General features: G+C 49.7%; 1 protein-coding gene across 2 annotated transcripts in view; it reads right to left on the bottom strand.

The window, feature by feature from the left end:
• The window catches only part of ABCC8 (ATP binding cassette subfamily C member 8), a 261,472-nt gene that overhangs the window by 70,021 nt on the left and 171,839 nt on the right, over positions 1-19,612 (bottom strand). For both annotated transcript variants that reach the window (XM_073603932.1, XM_073603931.1), the window contains exons 15-18: positions 13,480-13,555; positions 13,124-13,229; positions 6,013-6,048; positions 5,099-5,134 (exon numbers count right to left, since the gene is read on the bottom strand). In XM_073603932.1, coding sequence (XP_073460033.1) covers positions 5,099-5,134; positions 6,013-6,048; positions 13,124-13,229; positions 13,480-13,555 — 254 coding nt within the window. The remainder of the gene's footprint in view (positions 1-5,098; positions 5,135-6,012; positions 6,049-13,123; positions 13,230-13,479; positions 13,556-19,612) is intronic.

The following is a 19,612-nucleotide window of genomic DNA, read 5'->3' as shown; positions in this document are numbered from 1 at the left end:
CAGTGTATCGGTAGGTACACAGGCAGACAGTGTATCGGTAGGTACACAGGCAGACAGTGTATAGGTAGGTACACAGGCAGACAGTGAATAGGTAGGTACACAGGCAGACAGTGTATAGGTAGGTACACAGGCAGACAGTGTATAGGTAGGTATACAGGCAGTGTATAGGTAGGTATACAGGCAGTGTATAGGTAGGTACACAGGCAGACAGTGAATAGGTAGGTACACAGGCAGACAGTGAATAGGTAGGTACACAGGCAGACAGTGTATAGGTAGGTACACAGGCAGTGTATAGGTAGGTATACAGGCAGACAGTGTATCGGTAGGTACACAGGCAGACAGTGTATCGGTAGGTACACAGGCAGACAGTGTATAGGTAGGTATACAGGCAGTGTATAGGTAGGTATACAGGCAGACAGTGTATCGGTAGGTACACAGGCAGACAGTGTATCGGTAGGTACACAGGCAGACAGTGAATAGGTAGGTACACAGGCAGACAGTGTATAGGTAGGTATACAGGCAGTGTATAGGTAGGTATACAGGCAGACAGTGTATCGGTAGGTACACAGGCAGACAGTGTATAGGTAGGTACACAGGCAGACAGTGTATAGGTAGGTATACAGGCAGTGTATAGGTAGGTACACAGGCAGACAGTGTATAGGTAGGTATACAGGCAGTGTATAGGTAGGTATACAGGCAGACAGTGTATCGGTAGGTACACAGGCAGACAGTGAATAGGTAGGTACACAGGCAGACAGTGTATAGGTAGGTACACAGGCAGACAGTGTATAGGTAGGTACACAGGCAGTGTATAGGTAGGTATACAGGCAGACAGTGTATCGGTAGGTACACAGGCAGACAGTGTATAGGTAGGTATACAGGCAGACAGTGTATAGGTAGGTATACAGGCAGTGTATAGGTAGGTATACAGGCAGACAGTGTATCGGTAGGTACACAGGCAGACAGTGAATAGGTAGGTACACAGGCAGACAGTGTATAGGTAGGTACACAGGCAGACAGTGTATAGGTAGGTACACAGGCAGTGTATAGGTAGGTATACAGGCAGACAGTGTATCGGTAGGTACACAGGCAGACAGTGTATAGGTAGGTATACAGGCAGACAGTGTATAGGTAGGTACACAGGCAGTGTATAGGTAGGTATACAGGCAGACAGTGTATAGGTAGGTATACAGGCAGACAGTGAATAGGTAGGTACACAGGCAGACAGTGAATAGGTAGGTACACAGGCAGACAGTGAATAGGTAGGTACACAGGCAGACAGGTAGATGACACCCTCTATAGGTAGGTACACAATTATACAAGTAGGTATCCTGTATTGGTGATCACATCATAGTACTCAGAAGACAATTAATGACACCCCAAGGACAAACAGCCCCACTGACCACTTACCTCCTGTCTATAAATGTGTCTGACAGAAGCAATGGCGGAGTACACAGAACTGATCATAAATCAATCGCTTTCCATTCTGCACATACAGTGCATAACCCCCCTCCCTTCCCCCCACCATTCCTGAGAGGGATAATCAATACAACAACCAATAAAAAAATCTACTGTGTGCGTCTATACAATCCCACATCTGATTATTATTATTAATTCTTCACTGGGTGTCATCGGACGCATCATCCGGATCAACGCCAAACACCGCCGGCCACCAACATCTGTCTGATCCAATTTCCTCTATAATCGTATTTTCTCCCCCCCCGGGGATCACTTCTAATTTAATAGAATTACATCCCGGCTTCATCATTACTGTCTGCAGCCCTGGAGACGTCCCGTATCACAGAGATCAGAGCGTCTCATCACCCGTCTGACCGCAGGAGAGACAATGGGGGGGATAACCGAGTGATGTCATCACACCGAGTGAGACCGCTAATGTACCGAGACCAACCACCAATCAGAGGACAGATTTCATCGGCATACAGGAATACATGGGGTGAGGAATGTCCCCAGACCCCCTCCTATTCCCTGGATATTATCCCTTACCCCCCCAATGTCCCCGGACCCCCTCCTATTCCCTGCATATTATCCCTTACCCCCCCCAATGTCCCCGGACCCCCTCCTATTCCCTGGATATTATCCCTTACCCCCCCAATGTCCCCGGACCCCCTCCTATTCCCTGCATATTATCCCTTACCCCCCCCAATGTCCCCGGACCCCCTCCTATTCCCTGGATATTATCCCTTACCCCCCCAATGTTCCCGGACCCCCTCCTATTCCCTGATTATTATCCCTTACCCCCCCAATGTCCCCGGACCCCCTCCTATTCCCTGGATATTATCCCTTACCCCCCCAATGTCCCCGGACCCCCTCCTATTCCCTGCATATTATCCCTTACCCCCCCCAATGTCCCCGGACCCCCTCCTATTCCCTGGATATTATCCCTTACCCCCCCAATGTTCCCGGACCCCCTCCTATTCCCTGATTATTATCCCTTACCCCCCCAATGTCCCCGGACCCCCTCCTATTCCCTGGATATTATCCCTTACCCCCCCAATGTTCCCGGACCCCCTCCTATTCCCTGATTATTATCCCTTACCCCCCCAATGTCCCCGGACCCCCTCCTATTCCCTGCATATTATCCCTTACCCCCCCCAATGTCCCCGGACCCCCTCCTATTCCCTGGATATTATCCCTTACCCCCCCAATGTCCCCAGACCCCCTCCTATTCCCTGCATATTATCCCTTACCCCCCCAATGTCCCCGGACCCCCTCCTATTCCCTGCATATTATCCCTTACCCCCCCCCCAATGTCCCTGGACCCCCTCCTATTCAGTGGATATTATCCCTTACCCCCCCAATGTCCCCGGACCCCCTCCTATTCCCTGCATATTATCCCTTACCCCCCCCCCAATGTCCCTGGACCCCCTCCTATTCCCTGCATATTATCCCTTACCCCCCCCAATGTCCCCGGACCCCCTCCTATTCCCTGGATATTATCCCTTACCCCCCCAATGTCCCCGGACCCCCTCCTATTCCCTGCATATTATCCCTTACCCCCCCCCCCAATGTCCCTGGACCCCCTCCTATTCCCTGGATATTATCCCTTACCCCCCCAATGTCCCCGGACCCCCTCCTATTCCCTGCATATTATCCCTTACCCCCCCCAATGTCCCCGGACCCCCTCCTATTCCCTGGATATTATCCCTTACCCCCCCAATGTCCCCGGACCCCCTCCTATTCCCTGCATATTATCCCTTACCCCCCCCCCCCAATGTCCCTGGACCCCCTCCTATTCCCTGGATATTATCCCTTACCCCCCCAATGTTCCCGGACCCCCTCCTATTCCCTGATTATTATCCCTTACCCCCCCAATGTCCCCGGACCCCCCTCCTATTCCCTGGATATTATCCCTTACGCCCCCTAATGTCCCTGGACCCCCCTCCTATTCCCTGGATATTATCCCTTACCCCCCCCAATGTCCCCAGACCCCCTCCTATTCCCTGGATATTATCCGTTACCCCCAAAATAGCCCCAGACCCCCTCCTATTCCCTGGATATTATCCCTTAGCCCCCCCCAATGTCCCCGGACCCCCTCCTATTCCCTGGATATTATCCCTTACCCCCCCCAATGTCCCCGGACCCCCTCCTATTCCCTGGATATTATCCCTTACCCCCCCAATGTCTCCGCACCCCCCTCCTATTCCCTGGATATTATCCCTTACCCCCTAATGTCTCCGGACCCCCCTCCTATTCCCTGGATATTATCCCTTACCCCCCCAATGTCCCCGGACCCCCCTCCTATTCCCTGGATATTATCCCTTACCCCCCTAATGTCCCAGGACCCCCTTCTATTCCCTGGATATTATCCCTTACCCCCCCAATGTCTCCGGACCCCCCTCCTATTCCCTGGATATTATCCCTTACCCCCCTAATGTCCCCGGACCCCCCTCCTATTCCCTGGATATTATCCCTTACCCCCCTAATGTCCCTGGACCCCCCTCCTATTCCCTGGATATTATCCCTTACCCCCCTAATGTCCCCGGACCCCCCTCCTATTCCCTAGATATTATCCCTTACCCCCCTAATGTCCCCGGACCCCCCTCCTATTCCCTGGATATTATCCCTTACCCCCCTAATGTCCCTGGACCCCCCTTCTATTCCCTGGATATTATCCCTTACCCCCCTAACGTCCCTGGACCCCCTTCTATTCCCTGGATATTATCCCTTACCCCCCCTAATGTCCCCGGACCCCCCTCCTATTCCCTGGATATTATCCCTTACCCCCTATGATGAACCCCTGTCCTCAACAGGACTATGTCCGCCGTAAATGCTTCCTTTGTCCAGAACCAGCACTATCCAAGACCCTTTAGCCCACCCAGTCACCAGCCGTAACTCAGTGTAGGGTGAACAACAACATTAAAAACTCCTTTATTCCAGCACGTTACCACAGATATACAACTCCGAGACACTTCCCCCCACCCTTGGATTCAGGGCGGGGTAAACTGTCCAATCACAATAGACACACAGGTCAGGTGTATTCAGATTTCTCATCAGTAAACAGTCTTATCAGCAGGGAGAGCTGTTGGAGGAATTCGCCCCCACCAATCTCACAACTAATCTACATACACATCCCATAATATCCAAGGCAGACAGACACAATAGAACATTGGAATACAACCAAACCCCAAACGATCCCAGCAAACAGTCCTCAACAGCATGAGACAACACACAATATATACATATATACAACATTCCAGTGTGGCTGTACAGTGTGTCTAAATAGCACAGATCATAGTGGGCTTCTCAGTCACCCTGTGCCCCTAGTGGACACAGGGTGATTTACACATAGGAGGGGCCGGGGGAGCTGGACATGGAGTCTCCAGAGCTCTCCAAGGTAAGCTGAGTTCCACAAACCCCCCACCCAAAGTGACTCCTGCCACACCCCTGATAATGTCCCCCTGTCCTATCCCCTTGATATTATGCCTTACCCCCCTAATCTCCCTGGACCCCCCTCCTATTCTCTGTATATTATCCCTTACCCCCCCTAATGTCCCCAGATCTCAGATGGATTCAGTTGTATAATTTTATATTCATCCCTATAGAATAAACCAATCCTCAGATTCCTCCAATGTATTACCTGATCTCCACATCGATGGCGGTCTCTCTCTCTGGGCTGTAATACAGGAATAGGGATGTTAGATGGCAATAATGACTATACACATCACATGATATAACATGGAGGTCAGCTATGGACCCTTCATGTATGGGGGTCAGTCATTGACTCATCATGTATGGAGGTCAGCCATTGACCCGTATAGGGGTTAGCCATTGACCCATCATGTATGGAGGTCAGCCATGGACCCGTCATGTATGGAGGTCAGTCATGGACCTGTCATGTATGGAGGTCAGTCATGGACCCGTCATGTATGGAGGTCAGTCATGGACCCGTCATGTATGGGGGTCAGTCATGGCCCCCGTCATGTATGGGGGTCAGCCATTGACCCGTCATGTATGAGGGGTCAGCCATTGCCCATCATGTATGAGAGGTCAGCCATGGACCCGTCATGTTTGGAGATCAGCCATGGACCTGTCATGTATGGAGGACAGCCATGGACCTGTCATGTATAGTGGTCAGCCATGGACCCATCATGTATGAGGGGTCAGCCATTGACCCATCATGTATGAGAGGTCAGCCATGGACCCGTCATGTATGGGGGTCAGCCATGGACCCATCATGTATGGGGGTCAGCCATGGACCCCTCATGTATGGGGGTCAGCCATGGACCCATCATGTATGGGGGTCAGCCATGGACCCGTCATGTATGGGGGTCAGCCTTGGACATGTCATGTATTGAAGGTCAGCCATGGGCTGGCATGTATGGAGGTCAGTAATAAATCTGTGTTTTTGGTCCTTGGGTTCTGATGTGACATGTCTCATATGACATTGGCTGTGTTTGGTGTGGGCTGGGTTGGGGAGATGCCAGAACTGATGTCTATTTTTGGGTCTGTCTGCCGTACAGCCGGGATCTTTTTCAGGAGTCACGGTCTCACCTGAGGTCCTCTCCGGTCTCGCTGTCGGGGACGTTGCTGAAAACAGGAACATTTTTTTATCAGATTCTATGTCCACAATCTGCTACTCAGTAAACAAATCACACATGGCACATTACCCTCAGAACACCCATTATATCCGCACTGCAGACAGATTGTCCTATCTCAGGACTCGTTAAGTATTTAATTGCTGAGATCAGCTATTGTCTGAACACAACAAACAATCTGATTATGGTGGTGACAGACACCACGTCTCTTATCAGTGCAGCAACCAGAATGAGACCTCATTACCCGGAAAGAGGAGGACATGGAAACCAATGGGAGAAATTTACTGTATGAGGTCCATCTGTCCACAAGGAGATAATAATACGGCTCCTTTACCGAAAACCAACCAGGGCCAGGAGGGTCATCGACACTTATTACACCCGGTACAGGTGGCTCAACAAATGTTCCTCCTACAATAATCCTCCAACACCAGAAAAATTGTAGAATATACCTCACACAGACCCCCCCAATGTCCCCAAAATCCACAGAGAGAACACACAGACCCCCCAATCTCCCCGAAATCCACCAAGAGAACACACAGACCCCCCCAATCTCCCCTAAATAAACCCAGAGAACACATAGACCCCCCAATCACCCCAAAATCCACCAAGAGAACACATAGACCCCCCCCAATCTCCCCGAAATCTACAGAGAGAACACACAGACCCCCCCAATCTCCCCAAAATCTACAGAGAGAACACACAGACCCCCCCCAATCTCCCTGAAATCCACAGAGAGAACACACAGACCTCCCAATCTCCCTGAAATCCACCAAGAGAAGACACAGACCCCCCCAATCTCCCCAAAATCAACCGAGAGAACACATAGACCCCCCAATCACCCTAAAATCCACCAAGAGAACACATAGACCCCCCCAATCTCCACGAAATCTACAGAGAGAACACACAGACCCCCCAATCTCCCCGAAATTCACCAAGAGAACACATAGACCCCCCCAATATCCCCGAAATCTACAGAGAGAACACACAGACCCCCCCAATCTCCCCAAAATCAACCAAGAGAATACACAGACCCCCACCATCTCCCCAAAATCAAGCAAAAGAACTACTTAGACCCCCCCATCACCCCAAAATCCACAGAGAGAACACACAGACCCCCCCAATCTCCCCAAAATCTACTGAGAGAACACACAGACCCCCCCAATCTCCCCGAAATCCACAGAAAGAACACACAGACCCCCCCAATCTCCCCAAAATCCACCGAGAGAACACATGGGCCCCCCTAATCTCCCTGAAATCCACAGAGAGAACACACAGACCCCCCCAATCTCCCCGAAATCCACAGAGAAAACACACAGACCCCCCAATCTGCCCAAAATCCACAGAGAGAACACACAGACCACCTCAATCTCCCCAAAATCCACAGAAAAAACACACAGACCCCCCCAATCTTCCCGAAATCCACAGAGAGAACAGACAGACCCCCCAATCTCCCCGAAATCTACAGAGAGAACAGACAGACCCCCCCATTCTTCCTGAAATCCACAGAAAGAACACATAGACTGCCAATTTCCCCGACATCCACAGAGAGAACACACAGACCCCCCAATCTCTCTAAAAAACAGAGAGAACACACAAACCCCCCAATCTCCCTGAAATCCACCGAGAGAACACACAGACCCCCCCAATCTCCCCGAAATCCACCGCGAGAATACACAGACCCCCCCAATCTCCCTGAAATCCACAGAGAGAACACACAGACCCCCCCAAATCTCCTTGAAATCCACCGAGAGAACAGACAGACCCCCCCAATCTCCCCAAAATCTACAGAGAGAACACACAGACCCCCCCAATCTCCCTGAAATCCACCAAGAGAACACACAGACCCCCCCAATCTCCCCAAAATCAACCGAGAGAACACATAGACCCCCCAATCACCCTAAAATCCACCAAGAGAACACATAGACCCCGCAATCGCCACGAAATCTACAGAGAGAACACACAGACCCCCCAATCACCCCGAAATTCACCAAGAGAACACATAGACCCCCCCAATATCCCCGAAATCTACAGAAAGAACACACAGACCCCCCCAATCTCCCCAAAATCAAGCGAGAGAACACATAGACCCCCCCAATCACCCCAAAATCCACAGAAAGAATACACAGTGTCACGGACATGGCCAGAGCGGAGGCTGTTGGAGAGGACTGTATGCAAGCCTGTTGCCCACCGATTATGGGCCCTAGCATTTGAGGTGAATGAGAAATCCAGTCTGAACTGTATTAATCGGACTCAGTCATGTATATATTGTATGGGGACTCCTTACTGTATATTTGTGTCCCTGAAGAGGGAGGGGGGATTCCTCCAGCAGCCCCCTGCTGATAAGACTGATTCATTCTGCTGGGACACATCCTGTGAGGAGATGCTGGTGTTATCAACATGTGTTTATGTTAATTGAGAGAGCTGATCACATTAGCCACCAGCCCTGGCTAATAGACGAATGGTCTAGGCTGAGGAGGGGGGAGATTGTTGTTTGTATTGTTAATTGTATTAATGTGTGAAGCCCGGTGCCCACAAGACTGTCATCTGGTCTGGGTACATTTTGTAGTAAATTAGGTCATGTTAATTAGGTTAGCTTTGAGTCATCCCTGCTGTATAAAGGTCTGTGAGATCTCAAAATAAAGGCAGTTCTGATGTACTCCAAGACTGGTGTTGTCTAGTTCTTGGGGTTCCTATAGCCAGATCCATTGGACTCGTGTTCCAGAACTTAGGAAGCGGTATATGACGGAAGCACTCAAGCGGAGTGTGGGACGTTCCGTGACATTGGTGGCAAGCAGCGGGAAAGCTTCCTGAAGTCTGGGACATCCAAACTTCCATCTGGATCCAAGGTCCAGATAGCAGGAGAGGAGAGGTACAGATACCAGCCGCCATGGATGAGGAATTCAGAAGGAGGTTGCGAGAGATGCAGATACAGCACAGAGGACCAGTATCGGAGCAGGTCCTGCTGGGATGGTGTGATTCTATTCGCTGCAAACTCTGGAAGGAAGCGCTAGCCCGGGAGCAGCGACACCAGGGAAAAGTTCTCCCCTCCATCGAGGAAAGGTACTGGTCGCAGTACGGACTGCGGGTGCGGTTTTTGGGAGAAAAACCACACAAGAAGCAGACAGCTGAATTAAGCAGGCTGGTCTGGGCAGAGATAAAGCTGGATGAGAGCTACAGAGCCCTCCGGTGGCATGTATCCCAAGCATGTCCCTGGATAGCGGATGACAGCCCAACGGAAGGCTTAAGCTACGGCGGCTTGGGACTGTTGTTTGTGAAGCTGACAGGGGACTCTAACTTTGGGAGTGATTTGGAGCGGCGGGTGGACGAAATCATGGATTTCAGAGAAGGGCTACTGAACATTTCGGAAGTGCACTGGGCACAGGAAGATTTGGAGTTTCTGGCCGTTCAGGAATGGGAGCTAGAGATCGCCTACAGACGGCTGCTAGACATTGCTCAGTGCCAGGGCTGGGCTCCCTTTGCCTGGGACTATCAGGAAATACCAGCTGACAACCCTGAAATCCTGGCTGAAGAGTCGGCAATGTGGCAGAGCGATAGTGTGCTTTGCCAACCTGCCCCCACAGCTATGGAGGCGGAGGTCTTATGGCGGATGCAGCAAGTGCTGACTGACCTTGATGATCCTGTTTCTGCATGGGATGATCTTGGATGGAGGAATGTGCCTGTCCAGCAGCATGCCAGAGAATCTGCAGTGGAAAATCTGGAGATTGCCATCCCCAAAACTGAAGTGCTGACAACAGGGCAGAGCTCTGCTAACCTCTGCCCAGCACTGATAACATCTTCTGGGTTCCATGGACAGGAGATGGTGAACCTCCATCCCCAGACACCAGTTGCAGAGACAGGGGATTTGATAGACTTTTCTGCTGAGGAAGAACCATCGGGTGAGCCCCCAGCAGAAGAGTTGGGATTAGGGCCAAACTTCATTGCGCTCTGCTCAGCACTGATGGCATCTTCTGAGTTCCACGGACAGGAGATGGTGAACCTCTATCCACAGACACCAGTTATAGAGGTAGAGGATTTAATAGACTTTTCTGCTGAGGAAGAACAACCTGATGAGCCTCCAGCAGAAGAGCTGCTATCAGGGCCAAAGTTCACTGTGTTCTGCCCAGCACCAACAGTGGCTTCAGCCTTCCTGAGAGAAGAGGTAGTCAGCCTTTCTCCCACAACACTGACAGGGACATGTGATTTTCTGCCAGCAGCATCTATGGAGTTAAAACAAACTTCTCCAGCTGAAGATCTGGTAACTGAACAGAGGGTCCAAGACCTCTGTCCCACACTTTTACCAATTCCAGAGACTGGGGATTTAATAGACGTTTCTGTAGAGGAGGAACCACCTGGCAAACCCCCAGCAGAAGTGCTGGCAACCGGACAGAGGGTCCAAGACCTCTGCCCCACACCTGCAGCAATTGTGGAGGCCCAAGGTGAGGAGGTGGCAGTCTATCGCGAGCTGCAGATCAGGATCCAAGGAGAGAATGCAGTCATCACCTCACAACTGCAGCTTGATCTGGTGTCGGTTGATGGGGCTTCAGTCCCCACCTGTATACCCCAGGGATGCTGGGCAGTCGGCCCAGATCCCCAACAGCATTATGGAGTGAGCCCAGTCCCCCTGTCTTCTCTCCAGCGGCAGAAAGGATTCCAGGGAGAAGGGCCAGTCTGGGCCTCTCCCCAGCGGCAGATATGTTCTCTGAGAGAGGCAGAGGATGGCTGGGTGAGTAATGCACTGTTTGGGATGATTTGTTTGGGGTACTGTGTGGGTACAGGCAGTAGAGGACTGGAGCTGTGGACTAACTTCGGAGTCAACCCGTCTGGGGTCTCCTCCTGTGTTAGTCTCCTGCCGAAAGGGGAGAAATGTCACGGACATGGCCAGAGCGGAGGCTGTTGGAGAGGACTGTGTGCAAGCCTGTTGCCCACCGATTATGGGCCCTAGCATTTGAGGTGAATGAGAAATCCAGTCTGAACTGTATTAATCGGACTCAGTCATGTATATATTGTATGGGGACTCCTTACTGTATATTTGTGTCCCTGAAGAGGGAGGGGGGATTCCTCCAGCAGCCCCCTGCTGATAAGACTGATTCATTCTGCTGGGACACATCCTGTGAGGAGATGCTGGTGTTATCAACATGTGTTTATGTTAATTGAGAGAGCTGATCACATTAGCCACCAGCACTGGCTAATAGACGAATGGTCTAGGCTGAGGAGGGGGGAGATTGTTGTTTGTATTGTTAATTGTATTAATGTGTGAAGCTCGGTGCCCACAAGACTGTCATCTGGTCTGGGTACATTTTGTAGTAAATTAGGTCATGTTAATTAGGTTAGCTTTGAGTCATCCCTGCTGTATAAAGGTCTGTGAGATCTCAAAATAAAGGCAGCTCTGATGTACTCCAAGACTGGTGTTGTCTAGTTCTTGGGGTTCCTATAGCCAGATCCATTGGACTCGTGTTCCAGAACTTAGGAAGCGGTATATGACGGAAGCACTCAAGCGGAGTGTGGGGCGTTCCGTGACACACAGACTCCCCCAATCTCCCCAAAATCCACCGAGAGAACACATAGGCCCCCCTGATCTCCCTGAAATCCACAGAGAGAACACACAGACCCCCCCAATCTCCCCGAAATCCACAGAGATTACACACAGACCCCCCAAATCTCCCCCAAATCCACAGAGAGAACAGACAGACCCCCCCAATCTCCCTGAAATCCACCAAGAGAACACACAGAACCCCCAATCTCCCCGAAATCAACCGAGAGAACACACAGACCCCCACAATCTCCCTAAAATCCACCGAGGGAACACACAGAACCCCCAATATCCCCGAAATCCACATAGAGAACACAGACCCCCCCAATCTCCCCGAAATCCACAGAGAGAACGCACAGACCCGCCCAATCTCACCGAAATCGCCCAATCTCACCGAAATCCACAGAGAGAACACAAAAACCCCCCAATCTCCCCGAAATCCACCGAGAGAACACACAGACCCCCCAATCTCCCTGAAATCCACCGAGAGAACACACAGACCCCCCAATCTCCCCAAAATCCACAGAGAGAACACACAGACCCCCCAATCTCCCTGAAATCCACCGAGAGAACACACAGACCCCCCAATCTCCCCGAAATCCACAGAGAGAACACACAGACCCCCCAATCTCCCTGAAATCCACCGAGAGAACACACAGACCCCCCAAATCTTCCTGAGATCCACAGAGAGAACACACAGACCCCCCCAATCTCTCTGAAATCCACCGAGAGAACACACAGACCCCCCAATCTCCCCAAAATCCACAGAGAGAACACAGACCCCCGAATCTTCCCAAATTCCACTGAGAGAACACACAGACCCCCCAATCTCCCTGAAATCCATAGAGAGAACACACAGACCCCCCCAATCTCCCTGAAATCCACAGAGAGAACATGCAAACCCCCCAATCTCCTCGAAATCCACAGAGAGAACATACAGACCCCCCAATCTCCCCAAAATCCACAGAGAGAACACACAGACCCCCCAATCTCCCCAAAATCCACACAGAGAACACACAGACCCCCCAATCTCCCCAAAATCCACAGAGAGAACACACAGACCCCTCCAATCTCCCCGAAATACACCGAGAGAAGACACAGACCCCCCATCTCCCCGAAATCAACCGAGAGAACACACAGACCCCCCAACCTCCCCAAAATCCACAGAGAGAACACACAGACCCCCCCAATCTCCTCGAAATACACCGAGAGAAGACACAGACCCCCCAATCTCCCCAAAATCCACAGAGAGAACACACAGACCCCCCAATCTCCCCGAAATACACTGAGAGAAAACACAGACCCTCCAATCTCCCCAAAATCCACAGAGAGAACACACAGACCCCCCCCAATCTCCCCAAAATCCACAGAGAGAACACACAGACCCCCCAAAATCCATAGAGAGAACATACAGACCCCCCAATCTCCTCGAAATCCACAGAGAGAACACACAGACCCCCCAATCTGCCCGAAATCCACAGACAGAACCCCCATTATTTCGGGGGAGGAGCACGCTGACAGTGGGGAATGGACTGACCTGTTCCAGCTCACGTCTCCCGATATCTTGTTCATCTCGCCCAGAGTGGCCAATAGAAGCGAAGATTTCCCGCATCCCACCTGCCCTACAATCATGGTCAGCTGACCTGCGGGGGGGGGGCAGAAATACACCAATAAATATACAGAATTTCTTCTACCAATCACAGACCAGCTACAGAACCTCTTCCAGTATAAAGGGGAACTCCGCATTCAGGTCACATGAATACCGCGCCTTTCCCATCCCCCGTCCTTGTATCCCTCCACTGCAGAGGAATGCACTGAAATCTCTCTCAGAGCTCCGCCCAGCGCGACTTTTATCTTCTACCATACACAGACAGATGAGGACAGAAGAGTCACCTTGAGGAATCCGGATGTCGATGTTGGATAAAGTCGGAGATCCGTCCGGAGTCCAAGTGAAGAATCCGTTACTGATCTGCAAGAAGACGAGAGACTTCAGTGACAATGACACAGACAAAGAAGTGACCGACCAATTGCCTTCGACCAATCACATCCCGACCAATAATATCCTGACCAATCACATCCCAGCCGATAACAACCCGACCAATCACATCAGAGCGGATCCTATCCCGACCAATAATATCCTGACAAATCACATCCCGACCAATAATATCCCAATCAATCACATCCCGACCAATCACATCCCAGCCGATCACATTCCGACCAATCACATCCCAGCCGATCCCATCCCAAACAATCCCATCCTAACCGATCACATCCCAACCAACCCCATCCCGGCCAATCCCATCCCGACCAATAATATCCCGACCAATCACATCCTAGCCGATCACATCCCGACCAATCACATCCCAGCCAACCACATCCTGACCAATCACATCCCGACCAATCACATCCCGACCAATAATATCCCAGCCGATCACATCCCGACCAATCACATCCCAGCCAATCACATCCCAGGTGATCACATCCCGGCCAATCCCATCCTGACCAATCACATCCTGACCAATCCCATCCTGACCAATCACATCCCTACCAATCACATCTCGACCAATAATATCCCGACCGATCCAATCCCGACCGATCCAATCCCGACCAATCACATCCCAGTATATCACATCCTGACCAATCACATCCCAGCCAATCACATCCTGACCAATCACATCCCAGCCAATCACATCCTGACCAATCACATCCCAGCCAATCACATCTCAACCAATAATATCCCAGCCGATCACATCCCGACCAATCACATCCCAGCCAATCACATCCCAGCCAATCACATCCCAACCAATCACATCCCGACTAATAATATCCTGACCAATCCCATCCAGACCAATAATATCCCAGCCGATCACATCCCGACCAATCACATCCCGACCAATCACATTACAGCCAATCACATCCCGACCAATCACATCCCAGCCAATCACATCCCGACCAATAATATCCTGACCAATCCCATCCCGATCAATAATATCCCAGCCGATCACATCCCGACCAATCACATCCCGACCAATAATATCCTGACCAATCCCATCCCGATCAATAATATCCTAGCCAATCACATCCCAACCAATCACATCCCAACCAATCACATCCTGACCAATAATATCCTGACCAATCACATCATGGCCAATCACATTCCGACCAATCACATCCCAACCAATAATACTCCGACCAATCACAATCCCGACTAATCACATCCTGACAGATCACATCCCGACCAATCACATCCCGACCAATCACATACCAGCCAATCACATCCCGATCAATCACATCCCGACCAATCACATACCAGCCAATCACATCCAGACCAATCACATCCCGACCAATCACATCCCAGCCAATCACATCCCAACCAATCCCATCTGGACCAATCACATCCCAGCTGATCACATCCCGACCAATAATATCCCAGCCGATCATATCCCGACCAATCACATCCCAGCCGATCACATCCCGGCCAATCACATCCAGACCAATAATATCCTGACCAATCACATACCAGCCAATCACATCCCGACCAATCACATCCCGACCAATCACATCCCGACCAATCCCATCCCAGCCAATCACATCCCGACCAATTACATCCCAACCAATCACATTCCAGCTAATCAATCACATCCCGACCAATCATATCCTGACCAATCATATACCAGCTAATCACATCCCGATCAATCACAACCCGACCAATAATATCCTGATAAATCACATCCCAGCCAATCACATCACGACCAATCACATCCCAGCCAATCACATCCCAGCAAATCACATCCTGACCAACCACATCCCAGCCGATCACATCAGTATAGAACCAGTACAAGTCCAGTGTAAGAACCGGTACAGGTCAAGTAGAAAACCAGTACAGGTCCAGTATAGAACCAGTACAGGTCCAGTATAGAAAACTGGTACAGGTCCAGTACAGAACCAGTAGAGTTCCAGAACAGAACACTAGTACAGGTCCAGTATAGGAATATTACAGGTCCAGTACAGGTCCAGTATATAACACCGGTACTTTTGCAGACTAGAACACTGGTACAGGTCCAGTATAGACCCAGTACAGGTCCAGTATAGAACCAGTATAGACCCAGTACAAGTCCAGTATAGACCCAGTACAGGTTCAGTATAGACCTCAGTACAGGTCCAGTATAGACCCAGTACAGGTCCAGTATAGACCCAGTACAGGTCCAGTATGGAACACCAGTACAGTTGCAGACTAGAACACTGGTACAGGTCCAGTATAGACCCAGTACAGGTCCAGTATAGAACCAGTACAGGTCCAGTATAGACCCAGTACAAGTCCAGTATATAACGAGGAAAAGGTCCAGTATAGACCCAGTACAAGTACAATATAGAACCAGTACAGGTCCAGTATAGAACACAGGTACAGTTGCAGACTAGAACACTGGTACAGGTCTAGTATAGACCCAGAACAGGTCCAGTATAGACCCAGTACAAGTCCAGTATAGAACCAGTACAGGTCCAGTATAGACCCAGTACAGACCCAGTATAGACCCAGTACAGGTCCAGTATAGAACACTGGTACAGTTGCAGACTAGAACACTGGTACAGGTCCAGTAAAGACCCAGTACAGGTCCATTATAGACCCAGTACATGTCCAGTATAGAACCAGTACAGGTCCAGTATAGAACCAGTACAGGTCCAGTATAGACCCAGTACAGGTCCAGTATATAACACCGGTACAGTTGCAGACAAGAACACTGGTACAGGCAGGTCCAGTAAAGACCCAGTACAGGTCCAGTATAGAACCAGTACAGGTCCAGTATAGAACCAGTACAGGTCCAGTATAGAACCAGTACAGGTCCAGTATAGACTCAGTACAGACCCAGTATAGACCCAGTACAGGTCCAGTATAGAACACCGGTACAGTTGCAGACTAGAACACTGGTACAGGTCCAGTATAGACCCAGTACAGGTCCAGTATAGAACCAGTACAGGTCCAGTATAGAACCAGTACAAGTCCAATATAGACCCAGTACAAGTCCAGTATAGACCCAGTACAAGTCCAGTACAGACCCAGTACAGTTCCAGTATAGACCCAGTACAGGTCCAGTAAAAAAACAGTTCAGGTCCAGTATAGACCCAGTACAGACCCAGTACAGACCCAGTAGAGCTCCAGTATAGACCCAGTACAAGTCCAGTATAGACCCAGTACAAGTCCAGTATAGACCCAGTACAGGTCCAGTATAGACCCAGTACAGGTCCAGCATAGAACCAGTACAAGTTCAATATAGACCCAGTACAGGTCCAGTATAGAACTATTACAGGTCTAGTATAGAACCAGTACAAGTCCAAAATAAGTCCAATATAGAACCAGTACAGGTCTAGTATAGAACACCAGTACAGTTGCAAGCTAGAACACCGGTACAGGTCCAGTATAGACCCAGTACAGGTCCAGTATAGACCCAATACAGTTCTAGTATAGACTCAGTACAGGTCCAGTATAGACCCAGTACAAGTCCAGTATAGACCCAGTACAGGTCCAATATAGAACCAGTACAGGTCCAGTATAGAACAGCGGTACAGTTGCAGACTAAAACACGGGTACAGGTCCAGTATATACCCAGTACAGGTCCAGTATAGAACCAGTATAGACCCAGTACAAGTCCAGTATAGACCTATTACAGGTCCAGTATAGACCCAGTACAGGTCCAGTATAGACCCAGTACAGCTCCAGTATAGACCCAGTACAGATCCAGTATAGAACACCAGTACAGTTGCAGACTAGAACACTGGTACAGGTCCAGTATAGACCCAGTACAGGTCCAGTATAGACCCAGTACAGGTCCAGTATAAAACCAGTACAGGTCCAGTATAGACCCAGTACAGGTCCAGTATAGAACCAGTACAAGTACAGTATGGATCCAGTACAGGACCAGTATCAAACCAGTACAGGTCCAGTATATACCCAGTACAGGTCCAGTATAGACCCAGTACAGGTCCAGTATAGAACCAGTACAAGTCCAGTATATACCCAGTACAGGTCCAGTATAGACCCAGTGCAGGACCAGTATCAAACCAGTACAGGTCCAGTATATACCCAGTACAGGTCCAGTAAAGACCCAGTACAGGTCCAGTATATATTCAGTACAGGTCCAGTATAGACCCAGTACAGGTCCAGTATAGACCCAGTACAAGTCCAATATAGAACCAGTACAGGTCCAGTATAGAACACCGGTACAGTTGCAGACTAGGACACTGGTACAGGTCCAGTATAGACCCAGTACAGGTCCAGTATAGAACCAGTACAAGTCCAATATAGAACCAGTACAGGTCCAATATAGAACACCGGTACAGTTGCAGACTAGGACACTGGTACAGGTCCAGTATAGACCCAGTACAGGTCCAGTATAGAACCAGTACAAGTCCAATATAGAACCAGTACAGGTCCAGTATAGAACACCAGTACAGTTGCAGACTAGAACATTAGTACAGGTCCAGTATAGAACACCGGTACAGTTGCAGACTAGAACACTGGTACAGGTCCAGTATAGAACCAGTACAGGTCCAGTATAGACCCAGTACAGACCCAGTACGGGTCCAGTATAGAACACCGGTACAGTTGCAGACTAGAACACTGGTACAGGTCCGGTATAGAACCAGTACAGGTCCAGTATATGACTACAATATCATGTAGAACCTCCCCCACTCTATATACAGAATTATTGATCATTATTCCATCCATCTCCTGGTGATCAGTGAATGATCTGCTGGTGACAACGATCAGTTTATAGTTACATAGTTACATAGTAGGTGAGGTTGAAAAAAGACACAAGTCCATCAAGTCCAACCTATGTGTGTGATTATGTGTCAGTATTACATTACATATCCCTGTATATTGCGGTCATTCAGGTGATTATCTAATAGTTTCTTGAAGCTATCAATGCTCCCCGCTGAGACCACCGCCTGTGGAAGGGAATTCCACATCCTTGCTGCTCTTACAGTAAAGAACCCTCTACGTAGTTTAAGGTTAAACCTCTTTTCTTCTAATTGTAATGAGTGGCCACGAGTCTTATTAAACTCTCTTCTGCGAAAAAGTTTTATCCCTATTGTGGGGTCACCAGTACAGTATTTGTAAATTGAAATCATATCCCCTCTCAAGCGTCTCTTCTCCAGAGAGAATAAGTTCAGTGCTCGCAACCTTTCCTCATAACTAAGATCCTCCAGACCCTTTATTAGCTTTGTTGCCCTTCTTTGTACTCGCTCCATTTCCAGTACGTCCCTCCTGAGGACTGGTGCCCAGAACTGGACAGCATACTCCAGGTGCGGCCGGACCAGAGTCTTGTAGAGTGGGAGAATTATCGTTTTATCTCTGGAGTTGATCCCTTTTTAATGCCAATATTCTGTTTGCTTTATTAGCAGCAGCTTGGCATTGCATGCCATTGCTGAGCCTATCATCCACTAGGACCCCCAAGTCCTTTTCCATCCTAGATCCCCCCAGAGGTTCTCCCCCCAGTCTATAGATTGCATTCATATTTTTGCCACCCAAATGCATTATTTTACATTTTTCTACATTGAACCTCATTTGCCATGTAGTCGCCCACCCCATTAATTTGTTCAGGTCTTTTTGCAAGATTTCCACATCCTGCGGAGAAGTTATTGCCCTGCTTAGCTTAGTATCGTCTGCAAATACAGAGATTGAACTGTTTATCCCATCCTCCAGGTCGTTTATGAACAAATTAAATAGGATTGGTCCCAGCACAGAACCCTGGGGGACCCCACTACCCACCCCTGACCATTCTGAGTACTCCCCATTTATCATCACCCTCTGAACTCGCCCTTGTAGCCAGTTTTCAATCCATGTACTCACCCTATGGTCCATGCCAACGCACCTTATTTTGTACAGTAAACGTTTATGGGGAACTTTGTCAAATGCTTTTGCAAAATCCAGATACACCACGTCTACGGGCCTTCCTTTATCTAGATGGCAACTCACCTCCTCATAGAAGGTTAATAGATTGGTTTGGCAAGAAGGATTCTTCATGAA

Source organism: Aquarana catesbeiana, linkage group LG11 (assembly GCF_042186555.1).
Source record: "Aquarana catesbeiana isolate 2022-GZ linkage group LG11, ASM4218655v1, whole genome shotgun sequence".
NCBI classification, from domain to species: Eukaryota; Metazoa; Chordata; class Amphibia; order Anura; family Ranidae; genus Aquarana; species Aquarana catesbeiana.
This window is presented reverse-complemented; position numbering and strand designations above follow the sequence as displayed.